This window comes from Eptesicus fuscus, chromosome 5, assembly GCF_027574615.1.
Source record: "Eptesicus fuscus isolate TK198812 chromosome 5, DD_ASM_mEF_20220401, whole genome shotgun sequence".
Classification (NCBI taxonomy): Eukaryota; Metazoa; Chordata; class Mammalia; order Chiroptera; family Vespertilionidae; genus Eptesicus; species Eptesicus fuscus.
The window spans coordinates 72048192-72071962 of NC_072477.1; the positions used below are offsets into that span (position 1 = coordinate 72048192).

A 23771-nucleotide genomic window follows, 5' to 3' on the forward strand; every position below is an offset into this window, starting at 1 on the left:
TCTTTGTCCCTGAGTTTCAGCAATAGCCTTATGGTAGGTTTTCCTAACTTTCCTCCAACATCCCTTTGCATAAGCGGTCTTCAGAAGAACACTTGGATACATTGGTTTTGAGCAGGCTTATAGGGGTTTCAAAACAAAACAAAACAGAACAAAACAAAACAAAACTCTGCAAGTGATTCTGATGTGCACCCCTAGATGGGAACAAGGACTTTAAACTAATTTATTGCTAAATTAATGTTCTACACATCGCTCTCTTGCCCAGAGAGCTTTGGTTGATGTTTATCAGTATATAAATTCATACTTTTCGGCTTGGCCTTGGCCTTCTCCCCTCCTGTGCAGCTCCTCTCGTCCCCAGCAGTGCTCGGCACTGATGTTCAGACGTTTCATGCCCACACCCACCTCTGGGCCCTCAGTGTGGTTTTTCCTTTGCCACCTGTAAGCATGGATCCTGTCTGTCCCGATTCAATTCATGTCACCTCTTCATGGGTTCCCTGACAGGATCCTTGTTTCCTGAATTTCTACATCATTTATAGTCTCTACCAGTGGTCGGCAAACCGCGGCTCGTGAGCCACATGCGGCTCTTTGGCCCTTTGAGTGTGGCTTTTCCACAAAATACCACGGCCTGGGCGAGTCTGTTTTGAAGAAGTGGCGTTAGAAGAAGTTTAAGTTTAAAAAATTTGGCTCTCAAAAGAAATTTCAATCGTTGTACTGTTGATATTTGGCTCTGTTGACTAATGAGTTTGCCGACCACTGGCTTTAGACTAACAGAAAAAGTAATTATTTAAAGATATGTGTTTGGTTGAGACTGGGACAGATAGAATGCATGCCATCCATAGCATCATAACATTTTGGTTGACTTGGCTGCAGATGTAATAGATCAGCAAATCTAAACAATATAATGAATCAGCCAACTAGCATTTGGTTGCATACTCAACTATATAATTTTCTGATATATAATTGATAATGAATTTATCAACTCGTTATAATTACCAAATTATTTTCTGTACATGGCTGCTTTTCTTGTCTATAAAATTCAAGGTCCTGGAGAGTGAAGGATAGATAGCATCTGTTGCTTCTACATGTCTCCCATAGTTCCTACCTCAGTGAGGGTTTCTTGATTCGATGTCATAAACTGTAGTTTTTAAAGAGCCTGTGTTATAGTGTATTTACCTGGTGCTAAACATCTGTTGCCTCCTAACAAGTGCTGCATTCATTTTAATGGCACTGGTGCACAGAGGTAAACAGAGCCTTGGCAGGCCTTCCATAAAGGAAACTGTGTTTGCTTCCTTCATTAATTACTAATGGGGCATTAAGACATGCATTCTCCTTTGAGCCAAGTTGGATAATTCCTGGCACTTAAGGCTAGGGTGCTTTCAAAAGTTGAGACATGTATTGACACACCGGGGAGCCTGCCCGATGGCAAGCACAGTGGTGGCTATATTGCCAAGATTGTACAAGGCTTCAAATAAATCAATACCAGGTGTACTGATCTGTCTGTCCAACCTTTTGCAGGTCCTGGGTTAATGTGGGATAATAACTACAAATCAACAGACTATCTCTGAAGGCAGCCACCGCAGTATGAATCTGACAAACCATCAGAAAGGTGAAAAATAAAAGGACCATCAAGGATTTACCTAAACACTGAGAGTGCAATGCTAATAGAAGAAATATGAAACACAATATAAGTTGTCAATTTTTACTCAACTGTCAATTAGTGACAACTTAAATGAAAATTTATACTCTGGACCATGTTGACTAGCATAATGTTAAAATGCTAAAGTGAAAAAAGTATGAAATAAAAGAGATTGACAGACACTTATTGGTAGATAACTATAGACTGGTAGATACTTATTGGTAGCTATTGGTAGATTTTGACATACAACCATAAGATTATGATAATTTAAACAGATAAAATGTAAGTAAGGGTGTAAAAGAATATAATTGAATAATTGACTATATTTAGACATTTATGGACTCTGTAAAAATCCATCATATTTTAAATATTCACATGAAAAATTTACAAAAATAATACTTTTTTTTTAAATGCAGAAAATCTGCAGGCTACTCTCTCTCATCACAAAGCAATGAGATATAATACAATGTAAATGTAAATAAAAATACCACGTGGTGCTGTCTATATTTGGGGCTAGAGGAATTTGTAATTAAAGGAGGTAAGATTATCCTTTAAAGGATGAACTTTAATAAAACATAATAAATTAAGACAGAGTGACACAAAGTCACTTCAGAGAGACAATAAAATTTACAGGACACTAAGATCTAGCCATGATCCTATTAAATCATTAACCTTTTTGAAGAAAAACATATGTCAATCTAAAGTGGAGCTGGCCCTAGCTTGTTTGGCTCAGTGGACAGAGCACCGGCCTTCTGACTGAAGGGTCCCAGGTTCTATTCCTGTCAAGGGCACAGGCCAGGGTTTCGGACTTGATCCCCAATAGGGGGCGTGCAGGAGGCAGCCAATTCTCTCTCATCATTGATTCTCTCATCATTGATGTTCTATCTCTCTCTCCTTCTCCCTTTCTCTCTGAAATCAATAAAAATATTAAAAAGTAACTAAATAAATAAAGTGGAGCTGGTTCAGCCAAAAAAGGAAAAAGAAAGAAAGAAAGGAAGAAAGAAAGAAAAAAGAAAGAAGAGCAAGTGTCAGAAGGCACAGCTGGGCAGTGCTTGGGCTCATCTGGAGAGGAGGGAGCCTCATCCAGCTGCTGGAATTAAATAATATGACAGATTGGTAAGACCATCCTTCTCGTGAAGGCCAAGTGGAGCTATTGTAGCCTGATTTGGGTTCTACTTTCAGGCACCCCTTTTGATTTTTATTTGGTCCTTTGTGTACAGGTCTATGTACAGGGTGATTGTGCAATAAGGGGGTTGGGAGTGTGGGGCCTCTGTGCCCCACTAAAGTTAATAAATAGAAATTCATTCCAAGAAATGACCTGCTCTGTGCTGGAAGAGTAAGGTTCCTGTGCCTTATATTATACTAGAGTCCTGGTACATGAAAATTCATGTGCTGGAGACGGGGGCGTCCCTCAGCCTGGCCTGCCCCCCTCACAGTCCGGGAGCCCTCAGGGGTGGGAGGTGACCTGGTGATCAGGGGAAGGCAACACCCCCATCACACCTCTGCTGCTGCCACTGCCACAGCGCAAGCCTCTGTCGGCCCTGGTTACCTGTGCCTCAGGCCGGCCCTTGGCAGCTGGGGGCTGAGGGGACTGGGGGACTCCGGAGGCAGGCGTGCGGAGCAGCCAGACCCGCCTGGGGGTGGGCCCGGCTGTGCCGAGTGCCTGCTGCCCAGGCTGGGCTGAGGAGACTGGGCGCCACCATCTTGTGGCTGTGGGAGCCGCCATCTTTGAGGGTGTGACAGTCAATTAGCATATTCCTCCCTTAGTGGCTGTGGGCACTGCCATCTTTGTGAGGGTGGGATGGTCAATTAGCATATTCCCTCTTTATTAGATAGGATTAAGGGTACAAGAAAAGAATTTGTACTTACAAGTAAAGCAGGTTATACAATGTACATTGTGCTTATTTACTGCTGTGATTGGTGCTCAGAGCAGATTTTGCTATGTATGGAGCATGTAAGTATTTGTTGACCTAAGTGGGGAAGGACAGAATTACTTAAATTCTGGTGGGATTATTGGTTAGGTATTTAACATGCACTAAAACAAGAGCATGTGGACAAAAGAATTAACTTTAAAAATAGAAAAGCTGAAAGAAATATCCAAATGTTGGTAGTAGTTCTGAAAGGATAGTGATTTTGTAAGTTTAGAAGGATGGCAAGAAATCACAAAGGGGAATAACAGCAACAAATCTGACTCCATAAATATTAAAAACTTTACGTTAAGGAAATAGTACCATAATATCCAGAATTCAAAGTCAGACAATATGGGAAAATCTTTGCAGAAAATGTGACATCCAATGGCCTGATATCTTTATTATGTAAAATGGTCATACACATTTATATTAGAAATACTGAAGTTCCAAGGGCATGAACAGACAACTCACAAAAAAGAAATGAAAACTAGTAATAAGCACATGGAAAGTTATTTGACTGACCCAGTAATCAAAGACATTACAAATAAAAAGTATTTTTTTCTCAGAGCCTTTTAAATTAACAAAGAAAACATAAAAATTATTTGTATAAAACCCAGTGCTGATAAGGATGCTGTAGAAGTGATAATATCATATTTTGTTGAAGATACTTTATAAATTGTACCTCCTTTTTTTTTTTTTTACAAGACTTATTTCCCAATTATTTGATATTGCTGGGGTTGAAACCAGTGCATGCAAATCAATGTTCTTCTCAAATAAAAAGAATTTGTTAACCCACTATTACCTTCAGAATCATTATAATAAAAACACTACCTGAAAAGGGTAATATAAAAGAGATCTTCAAGGTCTCCAAACATTTGTACCTCTTTTTTGGGAGAGCAGTTTGGCAATCCTATATAATAAAAGGTTAATATGCAAATAGACCGAATGGTGGAAAGACCGGTCGCTATGATGTGCACTGACCAGCAGGGGGCAGACGCTCAACGCGGGAGCTGCCCCCGGTGGTCAGTGTGCTCCCACAGTGGGAGCACCGCTCAGCCAGAAGCCAAGCTCACAGCTGGGGAGCACATTGGCGGTGTCGGGATCCTCTCTGCAGCAAGGCTAAGGACCCCTCGGGAGGATGTCCGTCTGCCGGCTTAGGCCCGCTCCCTGGGGTCCTGCACTGCGAGAAGGTGCAGGCCAGGCTGAGGGACCCCTCCCCCCCAGTGCACGAATGTGGTGCACTGGGCCTCTAGTATAACATAAGGAGCCATGAAAGTCTTTATAGCTTTTGACCTAGTATTTTGTCTTGTGGAAATCAATACTGAGGAAGATTAATCCAAAACATGGAAAAAATGAACTGCCTAAGAGTAAATTGGGAAACACTAAATGTCCCACATAGGGGAATGATTGATATGCTGTGGTAGAGCCACTGGATAGAAAGCTACATTGCCATTCATAATGATGGGAGTAGAGACTGCAGCCACACGGGAAGACGCTTGTGTTTTAATATTAAGTAAAAAATGAATAAACATTTATGTGTAAAAAGATATGCAGAGGAGAAATGATTAAAGTAAATATACTGAATGTGAAGTGGCTGATCTAGAATGGCAGTGACTTTTTTTTTTTTTACCTACCCTTTTTGGTTATGGGTTGTCATTCAGTCTGTTCTCACCTTTCTCTTCCCCCACCTTCCCTCACCCAGGCCACAAGCTCCACGCCCAGCTTCCAAAGCCCTACCCACCTGAGTCAGTGCTGCTCAAATTCTGACTGGTCCAAGAAGCCCTCCCCATCACATCAGTGAAATGAAACTCCCCCTTTTCTATGCTTCCATGATGCTGTGTTGACATTTCTATTCTAGAATGTATGTAATGCACTTTGTGTAGAAAAGATATATGTATAGTATGTGTCTGTTTCTACAACTAAATTTTAAAAATTTTACCAGAGGCAGGAATTGCTTGGTTCTTTTTCTCTCCCCAGCACAGAGCTCAGAGCATTGAATGTATGGCATGCCTGATTAAATATTCGTTAAGTTAATGTAATTGCACTGAAATGAACTGCTTCTGATTCCCCGGCAGGTGGAGCTCATGAAGGTCTGCAGCACTTGGGTCCTTTTGGCAACATCCCAAACATTGTGGCAGAGTTGACTGGTGACAACATTCCCAAGGACTTCAGTGAGGATCAGGGCTACCCTGACCCTCCAAATCCTTGTCCTGTTGGAAAAACAGGTAATGGACATGTCCTTTGCTTCCCACGTATGGCAGTGGCTTTGGGAGGAAATAAAAAATTCTAAGATCAGCTACAAATATTGTGAGAAATGGCGTTTCTAGTCCAATGAGCCCTCATGCACTTGTAAGTGGATTGGAAAGGAAATTTTATTCTAGAATACTTTTCTTGGTGAGTTCTGGCATTCAGATACACCCACATAGGGCTTCCTTGCCAGGGCTTTACATTCTGTCTCTCCCTCTTTGGAAATGGAAACTGAGGCTCTTTTCTGCATGGAGAATGCCCCCCTCCCTTCTATGACGTAATGGCTGCCCATGTTTAGTGTCTTTGGAACTGGCTACTTGGTTCGTGGATTGCCCATGCCATTTGTTTTCCTTACTTCTCTTGACAATTGACATTCCAACTACATCTCAATTAGTTAGAATCCATCCTGAAATGTTTCCTTAGTGGCCAGGAGGTGGAATGAGAGGGAGGGGGTCTAGTAAGATAAGAAGTTGGCTAAGGAAGAAAATTGAAAATTTCCTTGCTACTTGTATGTTCTTCCCACGTTCCTATTTCCTGACGCCAAAGAGAATGACTGGTGAATGAGCTACACTTATGCTGGGCTTTGAGCAGCTTACTTTGATGGTTAAAACAAGTGGCTCTAGACTTGGACTACCCGAATTCAAACCCAAGGTCAAAATATGTGACCTTGAACAAGTTAATTAACCACGTTGCACTTTAGTTTCCTCATTTGCAAAATGGGGGTTGTTGTGAGAATTAAATGAAATTATTCATGTGAAACACTTGGCATAGCGCCTAGCACAGGGTAAGGATCATTAAGTGACATCCTGATTGTAATTAGCTTGGCCACTAGTAAGTAATGCATCTCTCTCCTTGGGCTTGTGCTAACTTTTAGTAGTAGTCTTTTTCTCCAAGCCTAATAAGGGTAGTTGGTACTTATTATCCTTACTTTATATGCACGGAAACTGAAGCTTAGAGAGTAACATGCCCAACACTATCTATGTAGCAAGTAGCTGAGCCAAGACTCAAACCCAGGTCTACCTGATTCAGTACCCTGCACTCAACCACCATGACAAATTGCCTTGGTTTGAAAATTGTGTCAGCGTTGGCCCCTCAGCTTTTCTTAAACACAATGCAAGTTTTGTCTGGAAGACTCTGTCTCTGAAAGATACACCCCTTTTCATTTAGGGTGAGGTCTCTGTTTTTCATGGGCACGGAGCCTCCATCCTGGGATGAAGCAACCAAAGCAGTTGGATGTGGCCCAGAAGTGGGGACGCTGGCTCCTGCTGCATTTTACTTGCTGGTTGGGCTTTGGAGGGTAGGAAGAGAGAGCAGTTTAGAGTTTGAAGACCAACAGTCCCCACAGGGATTTGGTTAAGTGGACAGTGCAGTGGTTCTTCAGGTGTGGTTCCAGGACCTGAGCATCAGCATTACCTGGAAACTTATTAGGAATGCAAACTTTTTTTTTTATTTTATTTTATTTTTATTTTTTTAAAAATATATTTTATTGACTTTTCACAGAGAGGAAAGGAGAGGGACAGAGAGCTAGAAACATCGACCAGCTGCCTCCTGCACACCCCCCACCAGGGACGTGCCCACAACCAATGTACATGCCCTTGACCGGAATCGAACCCGGGACCCTTCAGTCTGCAGGCCGACGCTCTATCCACTGAGCCAAACCGGCTTTGGCAGGAATGCAAACTTTTTAAAAAAAATAATTCTTTATTGTTGAAAGTATTACATATGTCCCCTTTTTCCCCCCATTGACCCCCTTCAACCCTCCCCTGCCCCCTGACCCAGGCCTTCACCACTCTATTGTCTATGTCCATGGGCCATGCATAGATGCATACAAGGTCTTTGGTTGATTACCTCCCACCCACGCACCCTCCCCCGCCTTCACTCTGAGATTCCACACTCTGTTCCGTGCTTCCATGTCTCTGGATCCACTCTGTTCATCTGTTTATTTTGTTAGATTCCATATAGGAGTGAGATCATGTGATACTTGATTTTCTCTGACTGACTTATTTCACTTAGCATGATCCTCTCCAGGTCTCTCCATGCTGTTTCAAAGGGTAAGAGCTCTCTCTTTTTTACTGCTGCATAGTATTCCATGGAATAAACGTACCACAGCTTTTCTATCCACTCATCTGCTGATGGGCATTTAGGCTGTTTCCAGATCATAGCTATCATAAATTGTGCTGCTATGAACATAGAGGTACACACATTCTTTCTGATTGGTGTTTCGGGTTTCTTAGGGTATATTCCTAGAAGTGGTATCACTGGGTCAAATGGCAGTTCCATATTTAATTTTTTGAGGAAACGCCATACTGCTTTCCATCGTGGCTGCACCAGTCTGCAAGGAATGAAAACTTTAAGCCTTACTCCAGACCTATAGGATCAGAAACTTGGGGGTAGGACCCAAGGATCTGTGTTTTAACCTGCCTTCCATGTGATTCTGGTGCATACTCAGTTTGAAAACTACTATTTTCGGAGGATGGAAAGAGAAGCGGACTTAGAGCCAAGAGATCTGAGTTCTAGTGTTCACTACAGTGGTCTCGTTTCTTCCCAGGGCCTCAGGCTCTTCACTGTGAAAATGAAGACATAGTCAGTGCCTTTAAAAAACATGCAATGTAGGTTATCCCGACAAAAGAAAGATACAGACCTATGCAATGAAGCACGCAGGAGCTCTGAGAATAGCAATTAGGTGGGCTGATAGAGTTGGATAAAAACCCAACTCCCAGACCCTTTCTTGTCACAATTTATTTGCCATTTCCTTTGTTATCTTTCTGTTTCTTGGTCTTTGTTCTACCACAATTTGCATTCTGAAAAGGAAATCACTTGTAGATGTGGTCATTATTTGTAAGAAGTTGCTTGAGATATGCCTCACTGAGAATCGTGACACCACACCATTGAGCAGCCCAAGAATAAAACTGTCTTCCCCTCCCGTGCCATGCTCTCCTCTGAAGCAAGCCCCCGCCCCCCTCACCTTGGACAGAGCAGCAGAACCCAGAGAGCCCATCCTCAGGGATAGGATGTGAATTCCAGGGCACATTATCAGGCCCAAGACACATTTGGTTCCCAGGACAGGGCTTCATCTTTTCTCTCAGTCTGGGCCCTCCGAGGCACTGGCGAAACAATTATGAACAGGTTGCAAAGCTGCCTTATGCAGATGGCCAGAATTCTCTTCATTTGCTCTCCCTTCCCTATGTGTTAATTGCTGTAGATGAAGAAATTAGATAAATAGTTCCGTGAAAAGTGGGGAGCCACAATAGAGCCACATTAGGGATTTGTTCAGGTGCTCGACTTCCACCAGAGCTGATGCTGCTAAGAGCTGAGAGACTGGAGCCTAAAGCTGCCGGAAGGTGTCAGAGCAGTCTCAGGGGACTAGACTACCATTGCCTTTGCTGGTTCATTATCCCTGTGCAAAGGGACTCTTTCTTCCCCTAGCCCCGTGGTCGGCAAACCGCGGCTCACGAGCCACATGCGGCTCTTTGGCCCCTTGAGTGTGACTCTTCCACAAAATACCACGGCCTGGGCGAGTCTATTTTGAAGAAGTGGCATTAGAAGAAGTTTAAGTTTAAAAAATCTGACTCTCAAAAGAAATTTCAATCGTTGTACTGTTGATATTTGGCTCTGTTGACTAATGAGTTTGCCGACCACTGCCCTAGCCCTACACAAAATTCACAATCCATCCCCTGCCCCCTATTTAAACCGTTTTCTGTAGCACATTAGAGACAGAAAAAAGAAAGACTTATTTTCAAAGCATGGTTTCTAGTAATGACAGGGTATAGGTAATAGCAGCAGCAAAGAGGGATAACCTTTCTTGGGTTGGAATGGAAGTCATGCTTTATTTCAAAGAGCAGTCATAGTATAAACCGTCACTTAAAGCGAGGTGGTGGGGAAGGAATTAAAACAAAGAGCAAACCTAGTATGTGCCAAATGCTCTGTGTACCATCATCTCTATTTCTCATAGCAGCCTGAAAGGTACGTATGTGATTACTCCCATCTCACAGATGAGTAAATGGACTTAGAGAGACTAAGTTAACTTGTCTAAGGAACTAAACCTATCTGTCACTTATGAGCCAGGATTTGAACCCCAACCTCTGCTCTGTCTGACTTCAAAGTTTACCCCATTACCCCCATAACTCACAACCGCAGGTACTGCCTAGTGATTGTTGTTCTTGTATCATGTATGTTCTCCAAGAGCTGGAAGTGTTGCTAAAGAGCTCACCCAAGGGAAAACAGAGTGAGTCATGTGGAAGGGAAGTGTATTAGTTAAGGAAGTACTTGCTGTTATAACAGATAAAGCAGATAGTGTCTTAACACAATAGGAGTTTATTTCTCACTCCTGTGAAGTCCTGCCAGAGGTGGTGAGGATGTGGTGGGGTGGGAGGTTCAGCAACAACTGTCATCTTTCCTTTTTGTTTTTCCATCACCATTTATTCTACCTGTACCCCTTCCACCTCCGCCCACCCCTCTTCCCACCGCAATCACCACACTGTAGTCCATGTCCATGAGTTCTTTCTCTCTTTTTTGCTCTCTCCCTCCACCACCCCCGACACCTGCCCCCACACCCAAGCTGTCTGCCTGCTCTCTATCTATGAGTCTGCGTCTATTTTGCTTGTTAGTTCAGTTTGTTCATTAAATCCCACATAGTTGCCTTGATTGGCTACATGTATAAAGCAGAACAATGACGCGGGCATGGGACAAGGAGTGGGGCTATATAGGAGGTTTGGATGGGCTAGGCCTGGAGATGGAATACATCATTTCTGCCCACGTCCCATTGGCCCAAACTCAGGCCTACAGCACCGCCCTATTGCAAAGCACGGCTGGAAAATTGGCTGTGTGCAGAGAGGAAAGGGAAAGTGGGTTTGGTGGGCAGCCAAACAGTCTCAGCCACAGGTACGAGCATTTGGGATGAACAAATCCCAGAGGAAAAGTGACTTTGAGTGACTGATGTGAATACAGTCTGACCTTTGGGTGTCTGGTTGTTTTTAATAAATGAACTCTTTTGGAATAATGATAAATGCCTTGGCCGTTCCTCAAGCCCTTTGCTGTTTGCAGTAGATGATGGATGTCTAGAGCACACCCCCGACACAGCGGAGTTCAGTCAAGAATTCCAGTTGCACCAGCACCTGTATGATCCCGAACATGACTACCCAGGCTTGGGCAAGTGGGTAAGTCCAATCTTAGTTACTAGTGGGTTTTATACTCTGAAAGTACTGATGGTAGAGATGAGCAATATGGGTGGGGAGAGAGAAGAAAAACTGTTTAGTGGCTGATTTATCAGAAATCTCTGGTTGAGAGGGACTTTAAGTAGTTCTAGTCCAAACCACACTCTAGGCCACAATATTCCAGCCAATCTGAAGATTTGATGACCTGAACCCATCTTATTAGCTATAGGCTGCAGAGGCTTCCACTGCGGTCCACCCCACAGTCTGCCTCCTAATACATCCTGAAGTGTCACCAGTGTTTCATGCAGCTCTGATAGGCAATATATGATTGTTTTTAAAAAAGGATACTGAGAAAATCAGCAAATTTTATCTCTAGAGTAGAGTAATGACCTCTGCAGAACTAAGGAAAAATGATGCCAGAAGCTTAGAAACAGATGTATGTAATTCTGAGTTAAGGAAAGAAAAAAAAATCTGCAGCCGTGAGCTTGCTGTCAATACCAGGCAAGGATCTATAATTGCCAGTTAAGGAAATTGTTTATAAGCACTTGGAAAGAGAAAGCATGACCATTTGGCACAGGTTTGCTAAAAACAAGTTTTGTCAAACTAATTGTATTCTACTTGCCAGCATTATTCACTTACTTGCCAGCTCGATGAGGGAAATGAAGTGAGTGTGGTGCATTTGGACTTCAGCAAAGTATTTGATGAGATCTTTCACGAAGTCCTATTGGGAGCAGTGGGGAGACATAGCCCAGGCAAGAGAACGTCCCCAAAAGGGAGCTTGTTAAAGGGTCCACGTTAACAGGGAGAGAGATTTCACGAGGCATCCTGCATGTTCACATTTTAATAAATGTTTCTAATTTAAAAAATATAGAAGGTGTGATTATCAGATTCTCAAAGGATGACACAAAGTTGGAAGGGCTTGCACTAAGTGGCAGTTGGGATTCAAGATGGTGAAGGCAGGCTGGAACAATGGGCCAAATGAGATCCCAGTTGAATGAGGATGTATCTGTGTCCCTGTGGTTGGGCCCATGTAGTTGGATGCTGAAGCCATGTGAGAAAAGTGGAAAAATACTAGGGAGTGTTAGTTCACATATCAGTAGGTAGTCAATACATCTGTGGAATGAGTGAATGGGCAGATATTCCTAACTTCCTAAGCCCTTCTAAAGCTATCAATCCCTTCTCAGCTCATTACTGGCAGCTGACCTTGCTTCGACTTCACTAGGAGTTTTGTAGTCTCAGGACTAAACGCGCTCCCTTCCTCTTACACCGTTTTAGAGAAAGATGTTCCTGCTCGTTAACCGTTTTCATCATCTTGCTTTAACATTGCAGTGAGTTGATTCAACATGCAACCTTCAAATGCACACATTTCCTGTCTTAAAACAACAAATCAATAATACCTCCTAAGTTGATTTTGCTTCTTGCAATATGCATCATTTTATTTCTCTTCTTTTTCATAAGCAGTTTTGTTAGGGAGACTTGGCATGGGGAGCCATGCTGAAGCCTACTAGGAGAGTTTGAATATGTTGAATTAAATTGGCAAACATCTATAGGTTCTTAAAAAGGAGACTGGACTCATGAAAAGCTTCTATAAAGGAACTTATCCTGGTGGCAGAAGGGATTAAAGCTAGGAAATAAAGGAAGTAATTCCAGCTCTGAAAGCTGTGGCTGTGATCATAGTGAATGCAAGTGAAAGTCACCAACATGATGAGGCTCTAAGACATTTCTAAGGAGGCCGGGGACCTGACTAACATTGGTATGTGGCATAAATAGAGCATGAGGAGGAAAGATGAGATAGGTCAGGCTTATATGAAGTGGATGGTATGAACTTTCCCTCTGAGGGAATCTTAAAAAGAAAAGAGGAAAGAAGAGAGGGAGGTGGGAAGGAAAGAAGGGAACAGAGAGAGGGAGGGAGAGAGTAGAAGATCACAGAGGATCACAAGAGATGGGCAAAAGTATTGCCAAATAGAAGCCAGGGCAGCTTCAACAAAGATTAAGTGGAAGATATTACGCCTGCTTCATTCCAGGCACCATGCTGGGTGCTCAATATGCAATAGTCATCAAGACATGGTATTGGCCTTCATAGAGCTGATAGTCTTCTGGTTGAGAAGAGCTGCATGAAAATAAAATGAACACAACCTAGCATTGTTCAGACACTATGTTAAATATTTTACTGAATTATCTCATTCAGTAAAATACTCTAGTTCTGCCATGAGCACTGGGTACAGTTACTAGGAAAGGTGGAAGATAAGGGTAGAGGAAGATCCAGGACTGAGGACTCATGGCCAATTGTACAATACCCATTGAGGAAGTCAAAGTTGCTAAAAAGGGCGGCATTGAGGGGTAAGGTGAGAAGGTAGCCTGCATAACTGGCAGGCTGGAAAAGAGAAAAAAGGAAGCCAGGGGGAGACTGAGAGAAGTCTGACTGAGGGCAGAGACCCCCACGGGGGAAGCGGGAGAAATGGAAACTTCTCTCTTGCCAACTTTCCTTGCCTCTTCTTAAAAACCTTTAGAGTTCTCTCACCAAGTTCCACTCACTCTCGGTGCTCCAGTAAGAGGCCAACCACCATCCTTCATCCTCTTTGCATCCTTCTCGAAATACCAACTTGTTTTCTCAGTCATGCCTAGTCTCTGTCTACATCAGAGCTCAAGCAAACAAGTTAGTACTAAATGAAAAGGGAAGTACTATTACCGATCAGTGACCATGGAGCAATGTTTACAAACCTTTTATCAGCTATAATTATGTGTTTGTTTAAACTTAAGTTTTCTTCATTTAATTTCTCATTACCACCTAGCAGTAAAGTATGGTTTGTTTGATCTTCACATGGAAGTGTGAATTGAGTATGTCTTGCTTTTCTAAACTGGGGTCTACAAGCTTCCTAGTGAATATATAGAATGATGGCCTCAGGCGTGTCTTAAGCTCGACAACCCTTCAAGTTAACAAAATAATTATCTTTTACATGAAACTGCATGCAAGACCCTGATTCCTTATTTGCTAATAATGTTTCTCTATTTTTGACATTAGCTGGAGCCGAGCTGGGTCTTTAGCAGTGATTCACATATAAATATCAGTGTCTGTCTTGTTTCCTGCATTTTTATCTTTGTTAATGCATCAAGACACATTTATGAAATGTACATCATATGCCTTCCAGGCCTGTGTTAGGTGATTGGAATACAAAGATGAATGGTAATTGTCTTTTGTAATACACAAATAGATAGTAATATTTATTGAGCACATATTATCTACCAGACACTATATTAAATATTTTACTGAATTGTCTCATTCAAGCTGCCCATTCCTATTACTCTCATTTTACAGATGAGAAAATACAGGCTTAGGGAGTTGGAATAGGCTGCCTAATACCACACAGCTGATGATTGGCAGAGCCGGGATTCGAACCAAACTGACTCCAGGAGTTCTTTAAAAATTGGATAAGTCCCTTACCTTTTCCATGGCTCACCGCTCAGAATGTGTCCTGTGCATGATCCTATCAAGTCCTATCTAGGATTGGTTGCCTTTCAGACAACGTTGAGTGTACCCACAACGTTGAGCGGCTATGACCAAAGGCAGGCTGCTATAGATGCCAGTCACTCCCCTTCTTCACACATTAATCACAGAGTGTTACTCAGGAAAAAATTTTCTTGACAGCAAATATTTTTCCTTTCCAAGTGCTTATCACATCTTTTCATTGGCAGCATGGACAACTAGGGGCTCTTCCTTACCCGAAAGCAGCTGATCATGGCCAGAGCCTGAGCCGAGGGAGAAATGAGAGGCAAGGACCCTCTCTGCCTTTCATAACCTCAGCAATGTCTGAAGAATCGAAAGTTCTTCAGTTGGTGTTCGTTGCAATTCCCATGTGATCAAACTGGAGTTATGCCTTTGTATTTTAGTGTTTTATGCCAAGAAGCACGTGACACCCATTGGTCTCAAAACTGGTGCTAACCTGGTTAAAGTAGTGTCTGCCAGCTTTCTCCAGTGTAAGATCACCAGTTTCCCTTTTGAAATTAATAATTAACCTGTGGAAGGATACTTTGGGACTGTGTAAATATTCTGTCTCCATTAAACTTTTAACCAACAATTTTAGTACCCATTAATGACCCTCACCAAAATCAGTGATAACTATGGTAATTTTAATGGTGATTTTCTTACTCTATTATTTTTATGCATTTATTGGTTGGCATTCTACTCTAAGCAAGAGTTTTCCTTGATTTGTTTATTTACTTAAAATTGTGTATATTTAATATCAATATTAAATATTTGATGCCCATTATTTACTTTGGTGTACAGACTGTCCTAGATTTAGCCAGTGGGGGTCTCTGTATGCTGGTTTTTCTTTCTTTTGACATGTCCCATCATTTTCTTTTTGAGCATTTCCTAACTTTCTGGCCCAATTAGATAGTCCAAATTCATTCATCCTTGTGCTTTCCCTGCCCTAGCCCTGGAAACAGACATTCCTTCAAGAAGCCTCCCTGGTTCCATTTAGGAATGGAATTTGAAACCCACATCTGGGCAGTTGTCCAAAATCTTGATGGCACAATGGAAAGCCCTCTTTATGAACTCGAACCTGCTACTCACATGGGAAGCAGGCTCTCCACTTGCCCCTCCCCACCCACCAACAAGGAATGGGTGTCAGGAAAGGGGGCTGGTTTCTTCTTAGACTTCTGCTACCCACACGATACCTGCCAGTCCCTGCCCTTGAATCCATACAAAGCAGGGCTGATTGCAGCGCCCCAGCACTTCCATGCAGAGGTCAGACAGCACCATCCTGCTAACCCTAACCCCAGTCCTTAGGGGAACACAGGGACCACCTCTGAGAGGAAGACTTGCCAGCCTTTTGCACTTCCTTTTGAATGAGGGCTCTCATGGCCCCGTGGAGCTCCTCCACACTGATTGGCCATCTTATATGATGGCACCAGCTCTCAGGTCCCTGCACAGTCCCTCCCCTGCTCAGGCAGCTGCACACGGAAGTGCACATGAAGAAGCTCCTATCCTCACCCCTTTGCCCCAGCCCCCTTCCCCAGCTCAGGCACAAACTCCCAGGATATTCTCTGTGCATCAGGAATTGTTACATCCCAGAAAGGCCACACCGGTCAACAGCCTTATAGCAATATTACTCATTCCTCCAGTAAATGACCATGTTCCACCTTCCTCCATATATACATTTGTTATATGTATATGTATATGTATATGTATATGTATATGTATATGTATATGTATATTTTAAGTTGAGGTAACATTGGTTTATAACATGATATAAGTTTCAGGTATATAACATTATAATTCAATATTGTATACACTATAGTGTGCTCACCACCAAGAGTCTAATTTCCATCCATCACCGTACATTTGACCCCCTGACCCCCTTTACCCATTTGCCCTCCCTCCACCCCCCCTTTCCCTCTGGTCACCACCAATCAGCTGTTTGCCTCCATGAATTTGCTTATGATTTGTTCATTTTAGTTTTTTTTCATATTCCACATATGTGTGAAATCATATGGTATTAGTCTTTCTTTGCCTGATTTATTTCCTTTAGCACAATCCCCTCTAGGTCCATCCATGCTGTCGCAAACGGCAAGACTGCATCTGATATTAAACTCATCAGTCCCCAAGGGAGCATGAGATGGAGGCCATGGCCAGGATGGCCTTTGGCAGCGAGGGGTCCCTCCCTCCCTGGTGCGGCCTCCCTGCATAGTTGAGGTTGGGCAAGAAATACGCATTGTAAATTGCGGATGAGGTAGATTTTAATGAACATGAAAATTACGAAGCTCATTCTTGGCATGTGTCATTTTCATTTCCAAATCCACCATAAAAAAATTCTTTCTTTCCAGACAGTTCCGAGGATACAAGTGCTGTATAAACTTGTTCCTTACCAAAACTCTGTCATCTCCTTAAAAAAAAAAAAAAAAAAATCAATGTCAGGGTATTTTATTTAGAGTACGATGAATCACCATTTTTATACCTTAGTTCCCTTCTGATTTAAAAAAAAACCCAAAACCCACAAGTAAAGCCCCCCAGCTTCCCTCCTCCCCTTGTGCCTCCAGGTTACGTGTCTGTCTTTTGTGATCCCGACAGAAGGGAAATCTGTTGAGCACGTGTCCGATATTCTAGAGCTCATTTCAGCCCCTGTGTGTTTGAAATACAGCAATATGTGGAAACACTTATACAAACTGTGGTAACAGATCCCGTTCCCCTCCCCCGCACCCCCCGCAACATAACTTTCCTTCTGCCAAGAAGGTTTTTTTTTTTTTGGCAGTTTTTAAAAGGCTCACTCTATTAAAATTGTTATAGACCAAATGGTTTTCCGATTGTCTTGACTGGGTGCACAGACTAAGGCCACGGGAGGAAAGGCTGCAGAAGTCGGAGTTCCATTTATTTACCTAGAGGATTGTTATTCATGGGCGGGCACCGCTCTAGAGAACAGTTTATGTGTACAGCTCATAAAAAGGGAGTTAGACCCAAAAGTAAAGTGACACAACATCGTTTGTTTTGAACCAAGGCTGTTCACAGTGAGGAGATGGGCTTCCAACGCGCTTGGGTGTTCGAGAGCCGTATTTCCCCGTTTATGGGATGTTGATGACAGGGAGGTGCCTCGGGGCATTGTAGAGACCTTTATCCAGAGCCGCACAACCACCAGCGTCCCCCTCGTGGTCTAGCTTTCTGATGCGACATTCCTTTCATCTAGTTTTTTTTTTTTTTTTTTTTCCATCTAGTTTTGTTTCCAAAAGATGGTATGCAAATATCCAGGGGACACACCAAGTGCTGCTTTTAAAATAGAGGCTCACCAAATCTGATCCACCCATGTATTTGTTGTCTCTTCTTCCCACTCTAGAACAAGAAGCTCCTATACGAGAAGATGAAGGCAGGACAGAGACGAAAGCGGAGGGTAATGCACAGCGGGCTGGTGGTGGCTGGGATGCCCGGAGGTTTCTGAGTGGGGCATTGACAAGCGGTAACCTTCAGTTGTTGGGATGGAGCAGTCCTGGGAGGGCAGAGCAGGGTCCGTGTGACCAGGCCACGCCCACAAAGTCCGCCTTGGTTTCTGGGATGGCTTTCTCAAGCATTCGGACACGGTTTTTCGTGCACAGCCAGGTTTTGTGGTGATTCCATCACCTCCATTGTTCACAGGAAACTTGCCTGGGTGTACATGACGATGTGTCTTTCCTCAGAGGGTCTGTAGGCCACTGGGAGATGGTTCACATACCTGCATCAGTTACATAAACGCACCAGACAGGAACAAGGAAGTGATGAAAGGCATGCTCCAGGCAACAATGCTGAAGGAATGTGGGGACAAAAGATGGGAAGAACAAACCTCATTCTTCCCACATACCTTTTTTCTTGGCCTACCCAGATGGATGTAATCACCAACTAGATCGATTATATTGGTTTGCTGACCTCTGAATCTACCAACCATCCCAGGGCTGCCAGGGCGGGACTTTGGTCTGGATGCGTCATACTGAGCCACTATGGTGTTGCCTCGTGTAAAGTGGTTGAATTTGCTTTGGGTTTCTCACGAATTTGATGGCACCGTGATTTAATCAGTGGTCATTGTCCATTCAGCTAATCCACTGGAACCTTCCTACACAGAAATGCCCGGCCACCTGCCACCATTCTCTGATCAGCACGAGAAAAAGTTAAAATCCTAGTATTACATAGCAAAGTGCTGCCAGAGAGTAACCAACTTTGTTAAAATATACAAAGCAAACCATGTACCCAAGGCCACTGACTGATTATTTAGAATAGTAAGTGCTGGGATCCTGGTGAAATTTGGGACTCTGGACAGTGGTCACGGCAGCTATGCTGAGAGTTTTGCCGAGTCCAGTCAGAGTGCTTAGGGGGTGGGGAAATGGGGTTTTTAACTCAGCATTAATTCTCAGGACCCTGCAACAGAGATTTCCAAACCCCTATGCCACCTGACAAAACACAGAAATCCCATGGCCAATTTTCTATGCTAGATGCAGTTTTGATGTCTGGAAACAGATCTTTGGGAGAGTTAAGAGTTATTAGGGGTTTTTCTCAGATGATTACAGTGTCCAGTGGCAGATGGTGGCAGGAAGGGTCTGAAGGGTGTTATGTGGGCTTGAGAGAACATCAAGAAATTCTATTCCAGCTCAGAATACACATAATTTACCAGCAAAATAGCTTGAATATCTCTCCATGGCACAACAAGGACATTTCCAAATAAGACCAATCATGGGCCCAAAATGAATAACTTAGCCTTTAGCTTTAATTATCTCTACTTCCTGGCTCACCATTCCTTCTACCCTGACTTGAGTAATGACTGTGGGTCACAATTTAGGTTCAGTGATGAGACCAGGATTATCAAAATCAGAATTCTGGCTAGGACACATATTATAAAGGTTTTACTTTGGCCTCAACTTCCTCCTCATAGGAAAGGCTTAGAATTTGTGAAAATATGGGTTGCTGTGACCCAGAGGTATCAAGTTCTTTCTATTCTCAGGCATCTACAAAGACCCAAGCTCATGCCATAAACCGTGAGCCTCTCAGGACTGTTGGGAAATAGAACTTGCCTCCCCTGTCATCATGCCTCAGATGGTGTTCCCATCTTGACTGAAGACTTTACCACCTCAAGTGCATGAATCAATAGAAATTAGGGGCTTCCTTTTGGGAAAAATTAAGTCTTTCTCAAATGAAGCTCAGTATTTGCTGTGGGTTTCCAGAGGACATGGAAAGTAGGGATTCAATCCCAATGGTTCTTCAGTTGTGTAACTGAATAATGCTCACTTTGTAACCTGGCTAGTCTCTCACCCAAAGCTGAAGATAAATCTATAAGTGTCTTAAGTTCTCCAAAGGATAATTAAAACCAAGTATCATTATTATAATTACTCTTTTTTTAAAAATATATTTTATTGATTTTTATAGGGAGGAAGGGAGAGGGATAGAGAGCTAGAAATGTCGATGAGAGAGAAACATCGACCAGCTGCCTCCTGCACACCCCCTACTGGGGATGTGCCCGCAACCAAGGTATATGCCCTTGATCGGAATCGAACCTGGGACCCTTCAGTCCACAGACCGACGCTCTATCCACTGAGCCAAACCGGTTTCGGCTATAATTACTCTTAAGTTAGGATTCAATGCTAATAGTTAAGCATTCATCAACAAAGTTCAACTGATTGCTCCTTTTACTTCTTCATTAATTTACTTCCCCTTCCCTCCAATCTTTGCCATGTTCTGGGTCTGGTCTGAAGGACTATCTCCCATAAAACTCCCTCACCGAGAGGATTCTCCCCAAAGTTACAATGGAGCCCCAGGTGGTTTTATGAAACGTTCCATACTTGCTAATTTTCAATTGAATTCCTACTTGCTTCATGAATAAAAGGTTAATTCACCTTTAAATGACTTAGCAAATTTTTTAACTCTGAAGATGTATCCTATCTAATAAAGAGGGAATATGCTAATTGACCCTCACACCGTTGCAAAGATGGTGGCACCTACAGCCAATAAGGAGAGAATATGCTAATTGATTGTCCCACCCTCAAAGATGGCGGCATCCACAGCCAATAAGGAGGGAATATGCTAATTGATTGCCCCACCCTCAAAGATGGAGGCCCCCACAGCCACAAGATGGTGGTGCCCAGTCCCCTTAGCCCTGCTGGGGCGGCAGGCATGCAGCAAGGTCAGGCCCACCCTCAGGCAGGCCCGGCTGCTCTGCACACCTGCCTCTGGAGTCCCTCAGCTGCCCAGGGCCAGCCCGAGGTGCAGGCAAGCCTCGGATGGCAGCTGCCCAGCTGCCCAGGGCCACCCAAGGCTCAGGTAACCAGGGCCGGCTGAGGCTTGGGCTGCCGGCAGTGGCAGCAGCAGAGATGTGATGGGTCATCACCTTCCCCTGATCGCCAGGTCACCTCCTGCCCCTGAGGGCATCCAGACTGTGAGAGGGGGCAGGCTGGGCTGAGGGACCCCCCCTCCAGTGCATGAATTTTCATGCACCAGGCCTCTAGTCTTGCTAATATTTGAGGTTAACTATTTGTTTTATTTACTAGTAAAGAGCTATCAACCTTGTATTCCACTGTTGATTAAACACAAAAATCTACTATCCTTTTTTAATGTAGTAGAATTTTCAGAATAAATATTATTACTAAAAATCACTCAAGAGATTTATGATATGAATATGCCTTTTCAGTTCACATTTGCTCCACCTACCAAAGATCCTGATATAATTCCTTGGGATAGGCTAGGTCAGTGGTCGGCAAACAGCAGCTCGCGAGCCACATGCGACTCTTTGGCCCCTTGAGTGTGGCTCTTCCACAAAATACCACGGCCTGGGCGAGTCTCTTTTGAAGAAGTGGCATTAGAAGAAGTTTAAGTTTAAAAAATTTGGCTTTAAAAAGAAATTTCAATCGTTTTGTACTGTTGATATTTGGCTCTGTTGACTAATGAGTTTGCCGACCACTGGGCTAGGCCATTCTAGTTGACAACCTTCTTGTTATAGAAAAGATGTTAGTTATTTTAAATATTTTAAAGATGCCTTCCTAGCATCTTTTGTGACATGTCACTTTTCAGATCTCTGAGGACATTACATATTTTTAAATTATCAGCTGGTTTGTGATGCATTTTTTCAGGGTGAGTGGGATTTGCATGCTTCATTACCCATTGGAATGTGGAAGGACGTTTACAAATACTAAGCTCAGTCCCAATCCTTCTCTTTGGAGAATGTCTTCTCACCCTTCAAAAGTCACAGCAGACCTGTGAACTCTGCCCATTCATCCCTGGGGACTTCGTATGCAGCGGGATTGCTGATCATTTGCAACTACAGCTTCTTTCCAATATTTTTGTTCAGTTATTGGAAAGTGACTTCAATAACCAATATTTCACAACTTTTGAAATTTTTTCTACTTACTAAAGGCTATGTTGTAAAGCTGCAATTCCTAATTCAAATCCAAACCTCAAAAAAATATGTATTAGAGAAGGAATGGAAAAACCTTGACTCATTCAGAATACCAACAGATAAAAGAGATTTCAGACCATGGAGTCTTGAGTCAAAAATAATGGAGCCTTCCACATGACTTCCTCCTTTTTTTCTTCAGCTTTTCCATTTGACTGAGGGAAGGCAGAAATGATTACAGACCCCCTGCTGAATCCTCTTTAGGAGAATGCTGGCATGTAAGAGTCAACATTATAGGATGATCTGTTACTAGTCTGTAAATCGAATTTCACCTTGGCCCTGCTTGGTGATCTTTAGAACCTTCATCTTGTAAAATACTTTAATGCATTTCAGATTCTCTCTTCCCCCTATTAAGGCCATAGAATAATAATTCTCTTTCATAATGGGCTTGTGTATCTAAGTTAATAGTGAGAGCCTATTCGCTGGTTAATTCCAAATCTTTGTGCCAAGAAAAGGAGGGGGCATAATGCATCCAATAAGGGCTTTATAGCTGTGTGAAAGACACAATTAGATACATCTGTCAGACAACGTTTCTCCTCCCACTGAGATGTTGGTTAGTTCACTGGAGTAATTATTTGTTACCTTATAGTTAACCCAATAGACTCGAGATGATCTCATTCACCTATTTTGTGAGGTGTCTGTATCGATGTTCAGGTATAATACCAAGCCATATATATATTTTTTCAGAGTGTCAACCCATATCTACAAGGACAGAGACTGGACAACGTTGTTGCAAAGAAGTCGGTCCCCCATTTTCCAGATGAGGATAAGGACCCAGAGTAAAGTGAAGATGCTGGGTGGACACCCACACCAGCCATCCGGCCTCGGTATTGCTTATGTGCACATGTTATTAGAGCCCCTGTGAATGGCGAAATGCTTATAATTTAGTCCAGTGTGGATGAAAAGCAGCTTTACCTTGCTATTGCATTGTCCTTCACTGATAGCTCCGCTTTCTGCTAAATTCAAATACAAGCTTTTTTTTTTTTTTATGAGGATCTGAAATGAGCATTAAAATGCAAGTGTGTATGTCAATCACAATGGAAAGCAGGACTGTGAATGGAATGTCAGATTTCTTGCCGTTTGGAATGGTGCTTTGGCTACCCTGTTTGGGCCAAGTCTGTAAAAAGCTGGCATTTGGTTTTGATGATGTCGCTCACCCAGCCCGTGGGCATTGTTACACACCAATAAAGAAGGTTGTACTCGGAGGAGGGCCCGACACATCTCACTTGGCTGCATCTTAATAAATGTGTGTTGTGTGCAAGTGTTGGCATAGGAATTTTTTTTTTTTAATTTAGAGCATTATAAAAACAATGTCTTTGCTTACTAGGACAAACTCATGAATATGAATTTAACCAATCTTAACAATAATACTGTGAAGCAAATGGGGCTGCATTATTATCCCCATTTTACAGATGGTGGGACTGAGACTCAGAGCTTCCACGGAAAGCTGAAAGTGGCACAGACAGTACCTAATGACTAAGGTCTTCTGATTTTGACTTATTTTGTTTATTAAGTAAATAATGGGTTTTTGTCATGGGCCCGGCACAGGGTTGGGCTCTGGGGGTGCATCAGCGACCCAGTCTGACACTGCTGAGACCCTCGGGCAGCAGATCATACCATCTTGGTCTCAGTGTGTCTCCAGGGGCACTGAGTACGTTGGCCAGCTCCACTCTGGTGCTGGAGCCTGTGCTGCCTGCTTGTGAAGAGGTGTGCACTTTCCTTCCAGCCGAGCTCTCCCAGGGCAGAAGAGCAATTCAGTGGTCGGCTGGCAGGGATCAGTTCACTGGGGAGATGGTTTCCGTGCCTTTTACAGCTCCTCACTCTAATGCAGACAACAATTTCAGGCTTTGGTAGCATTGTCCTCAATTTCCTTGTCTATAAAAGGGAGGAAGCACTCAGCGAGAAAGATCATCCTTGATTTAATTTTAAT

At 43.0% G+C, this 23771-nt stretch overlaps 1 protein-coding gene across 3 annotated transcripts in view; it reads left to right on the plus strand.

Annotated features, from left to right (window-relative positions):
- Nucleotides 1-23091, plus strand: part of SCG5 (secretogranin V) — a 58622-nt gene extending 35531 nt beyond the window's left edge. For 2 of the 3 annotated variants that reach the window (XM_008142962.3, XM_054716378.1), the window contains exons 3-6: nucleotides 5619-5768; nucleotides 10834-10946; nucleotides 17771-17824; nucleotides 22529-23091. In XM_008142962.3, coding sequence (XP_008141184.2) covers nucleotides 5619-5768; nucleotides 10834-10946; nucleotides 17771-17824; nucleotides 22529-22624 — 413 coding nt within the window. In that variant the 3' untranslated portion in view covers nucleotides 22625-23091. The remainder of the gene's footprint in view (nucleotides 1-5618; nucleotides 5769-10833; nucleotides 10947-17770; nucleotides 17825-22528) is intronic. The other variant, XM_008142963.2, reaches the window with a different exon arrangement.
- Nucleotides 23092-23771: the final 680 nt, after the last annotated feature.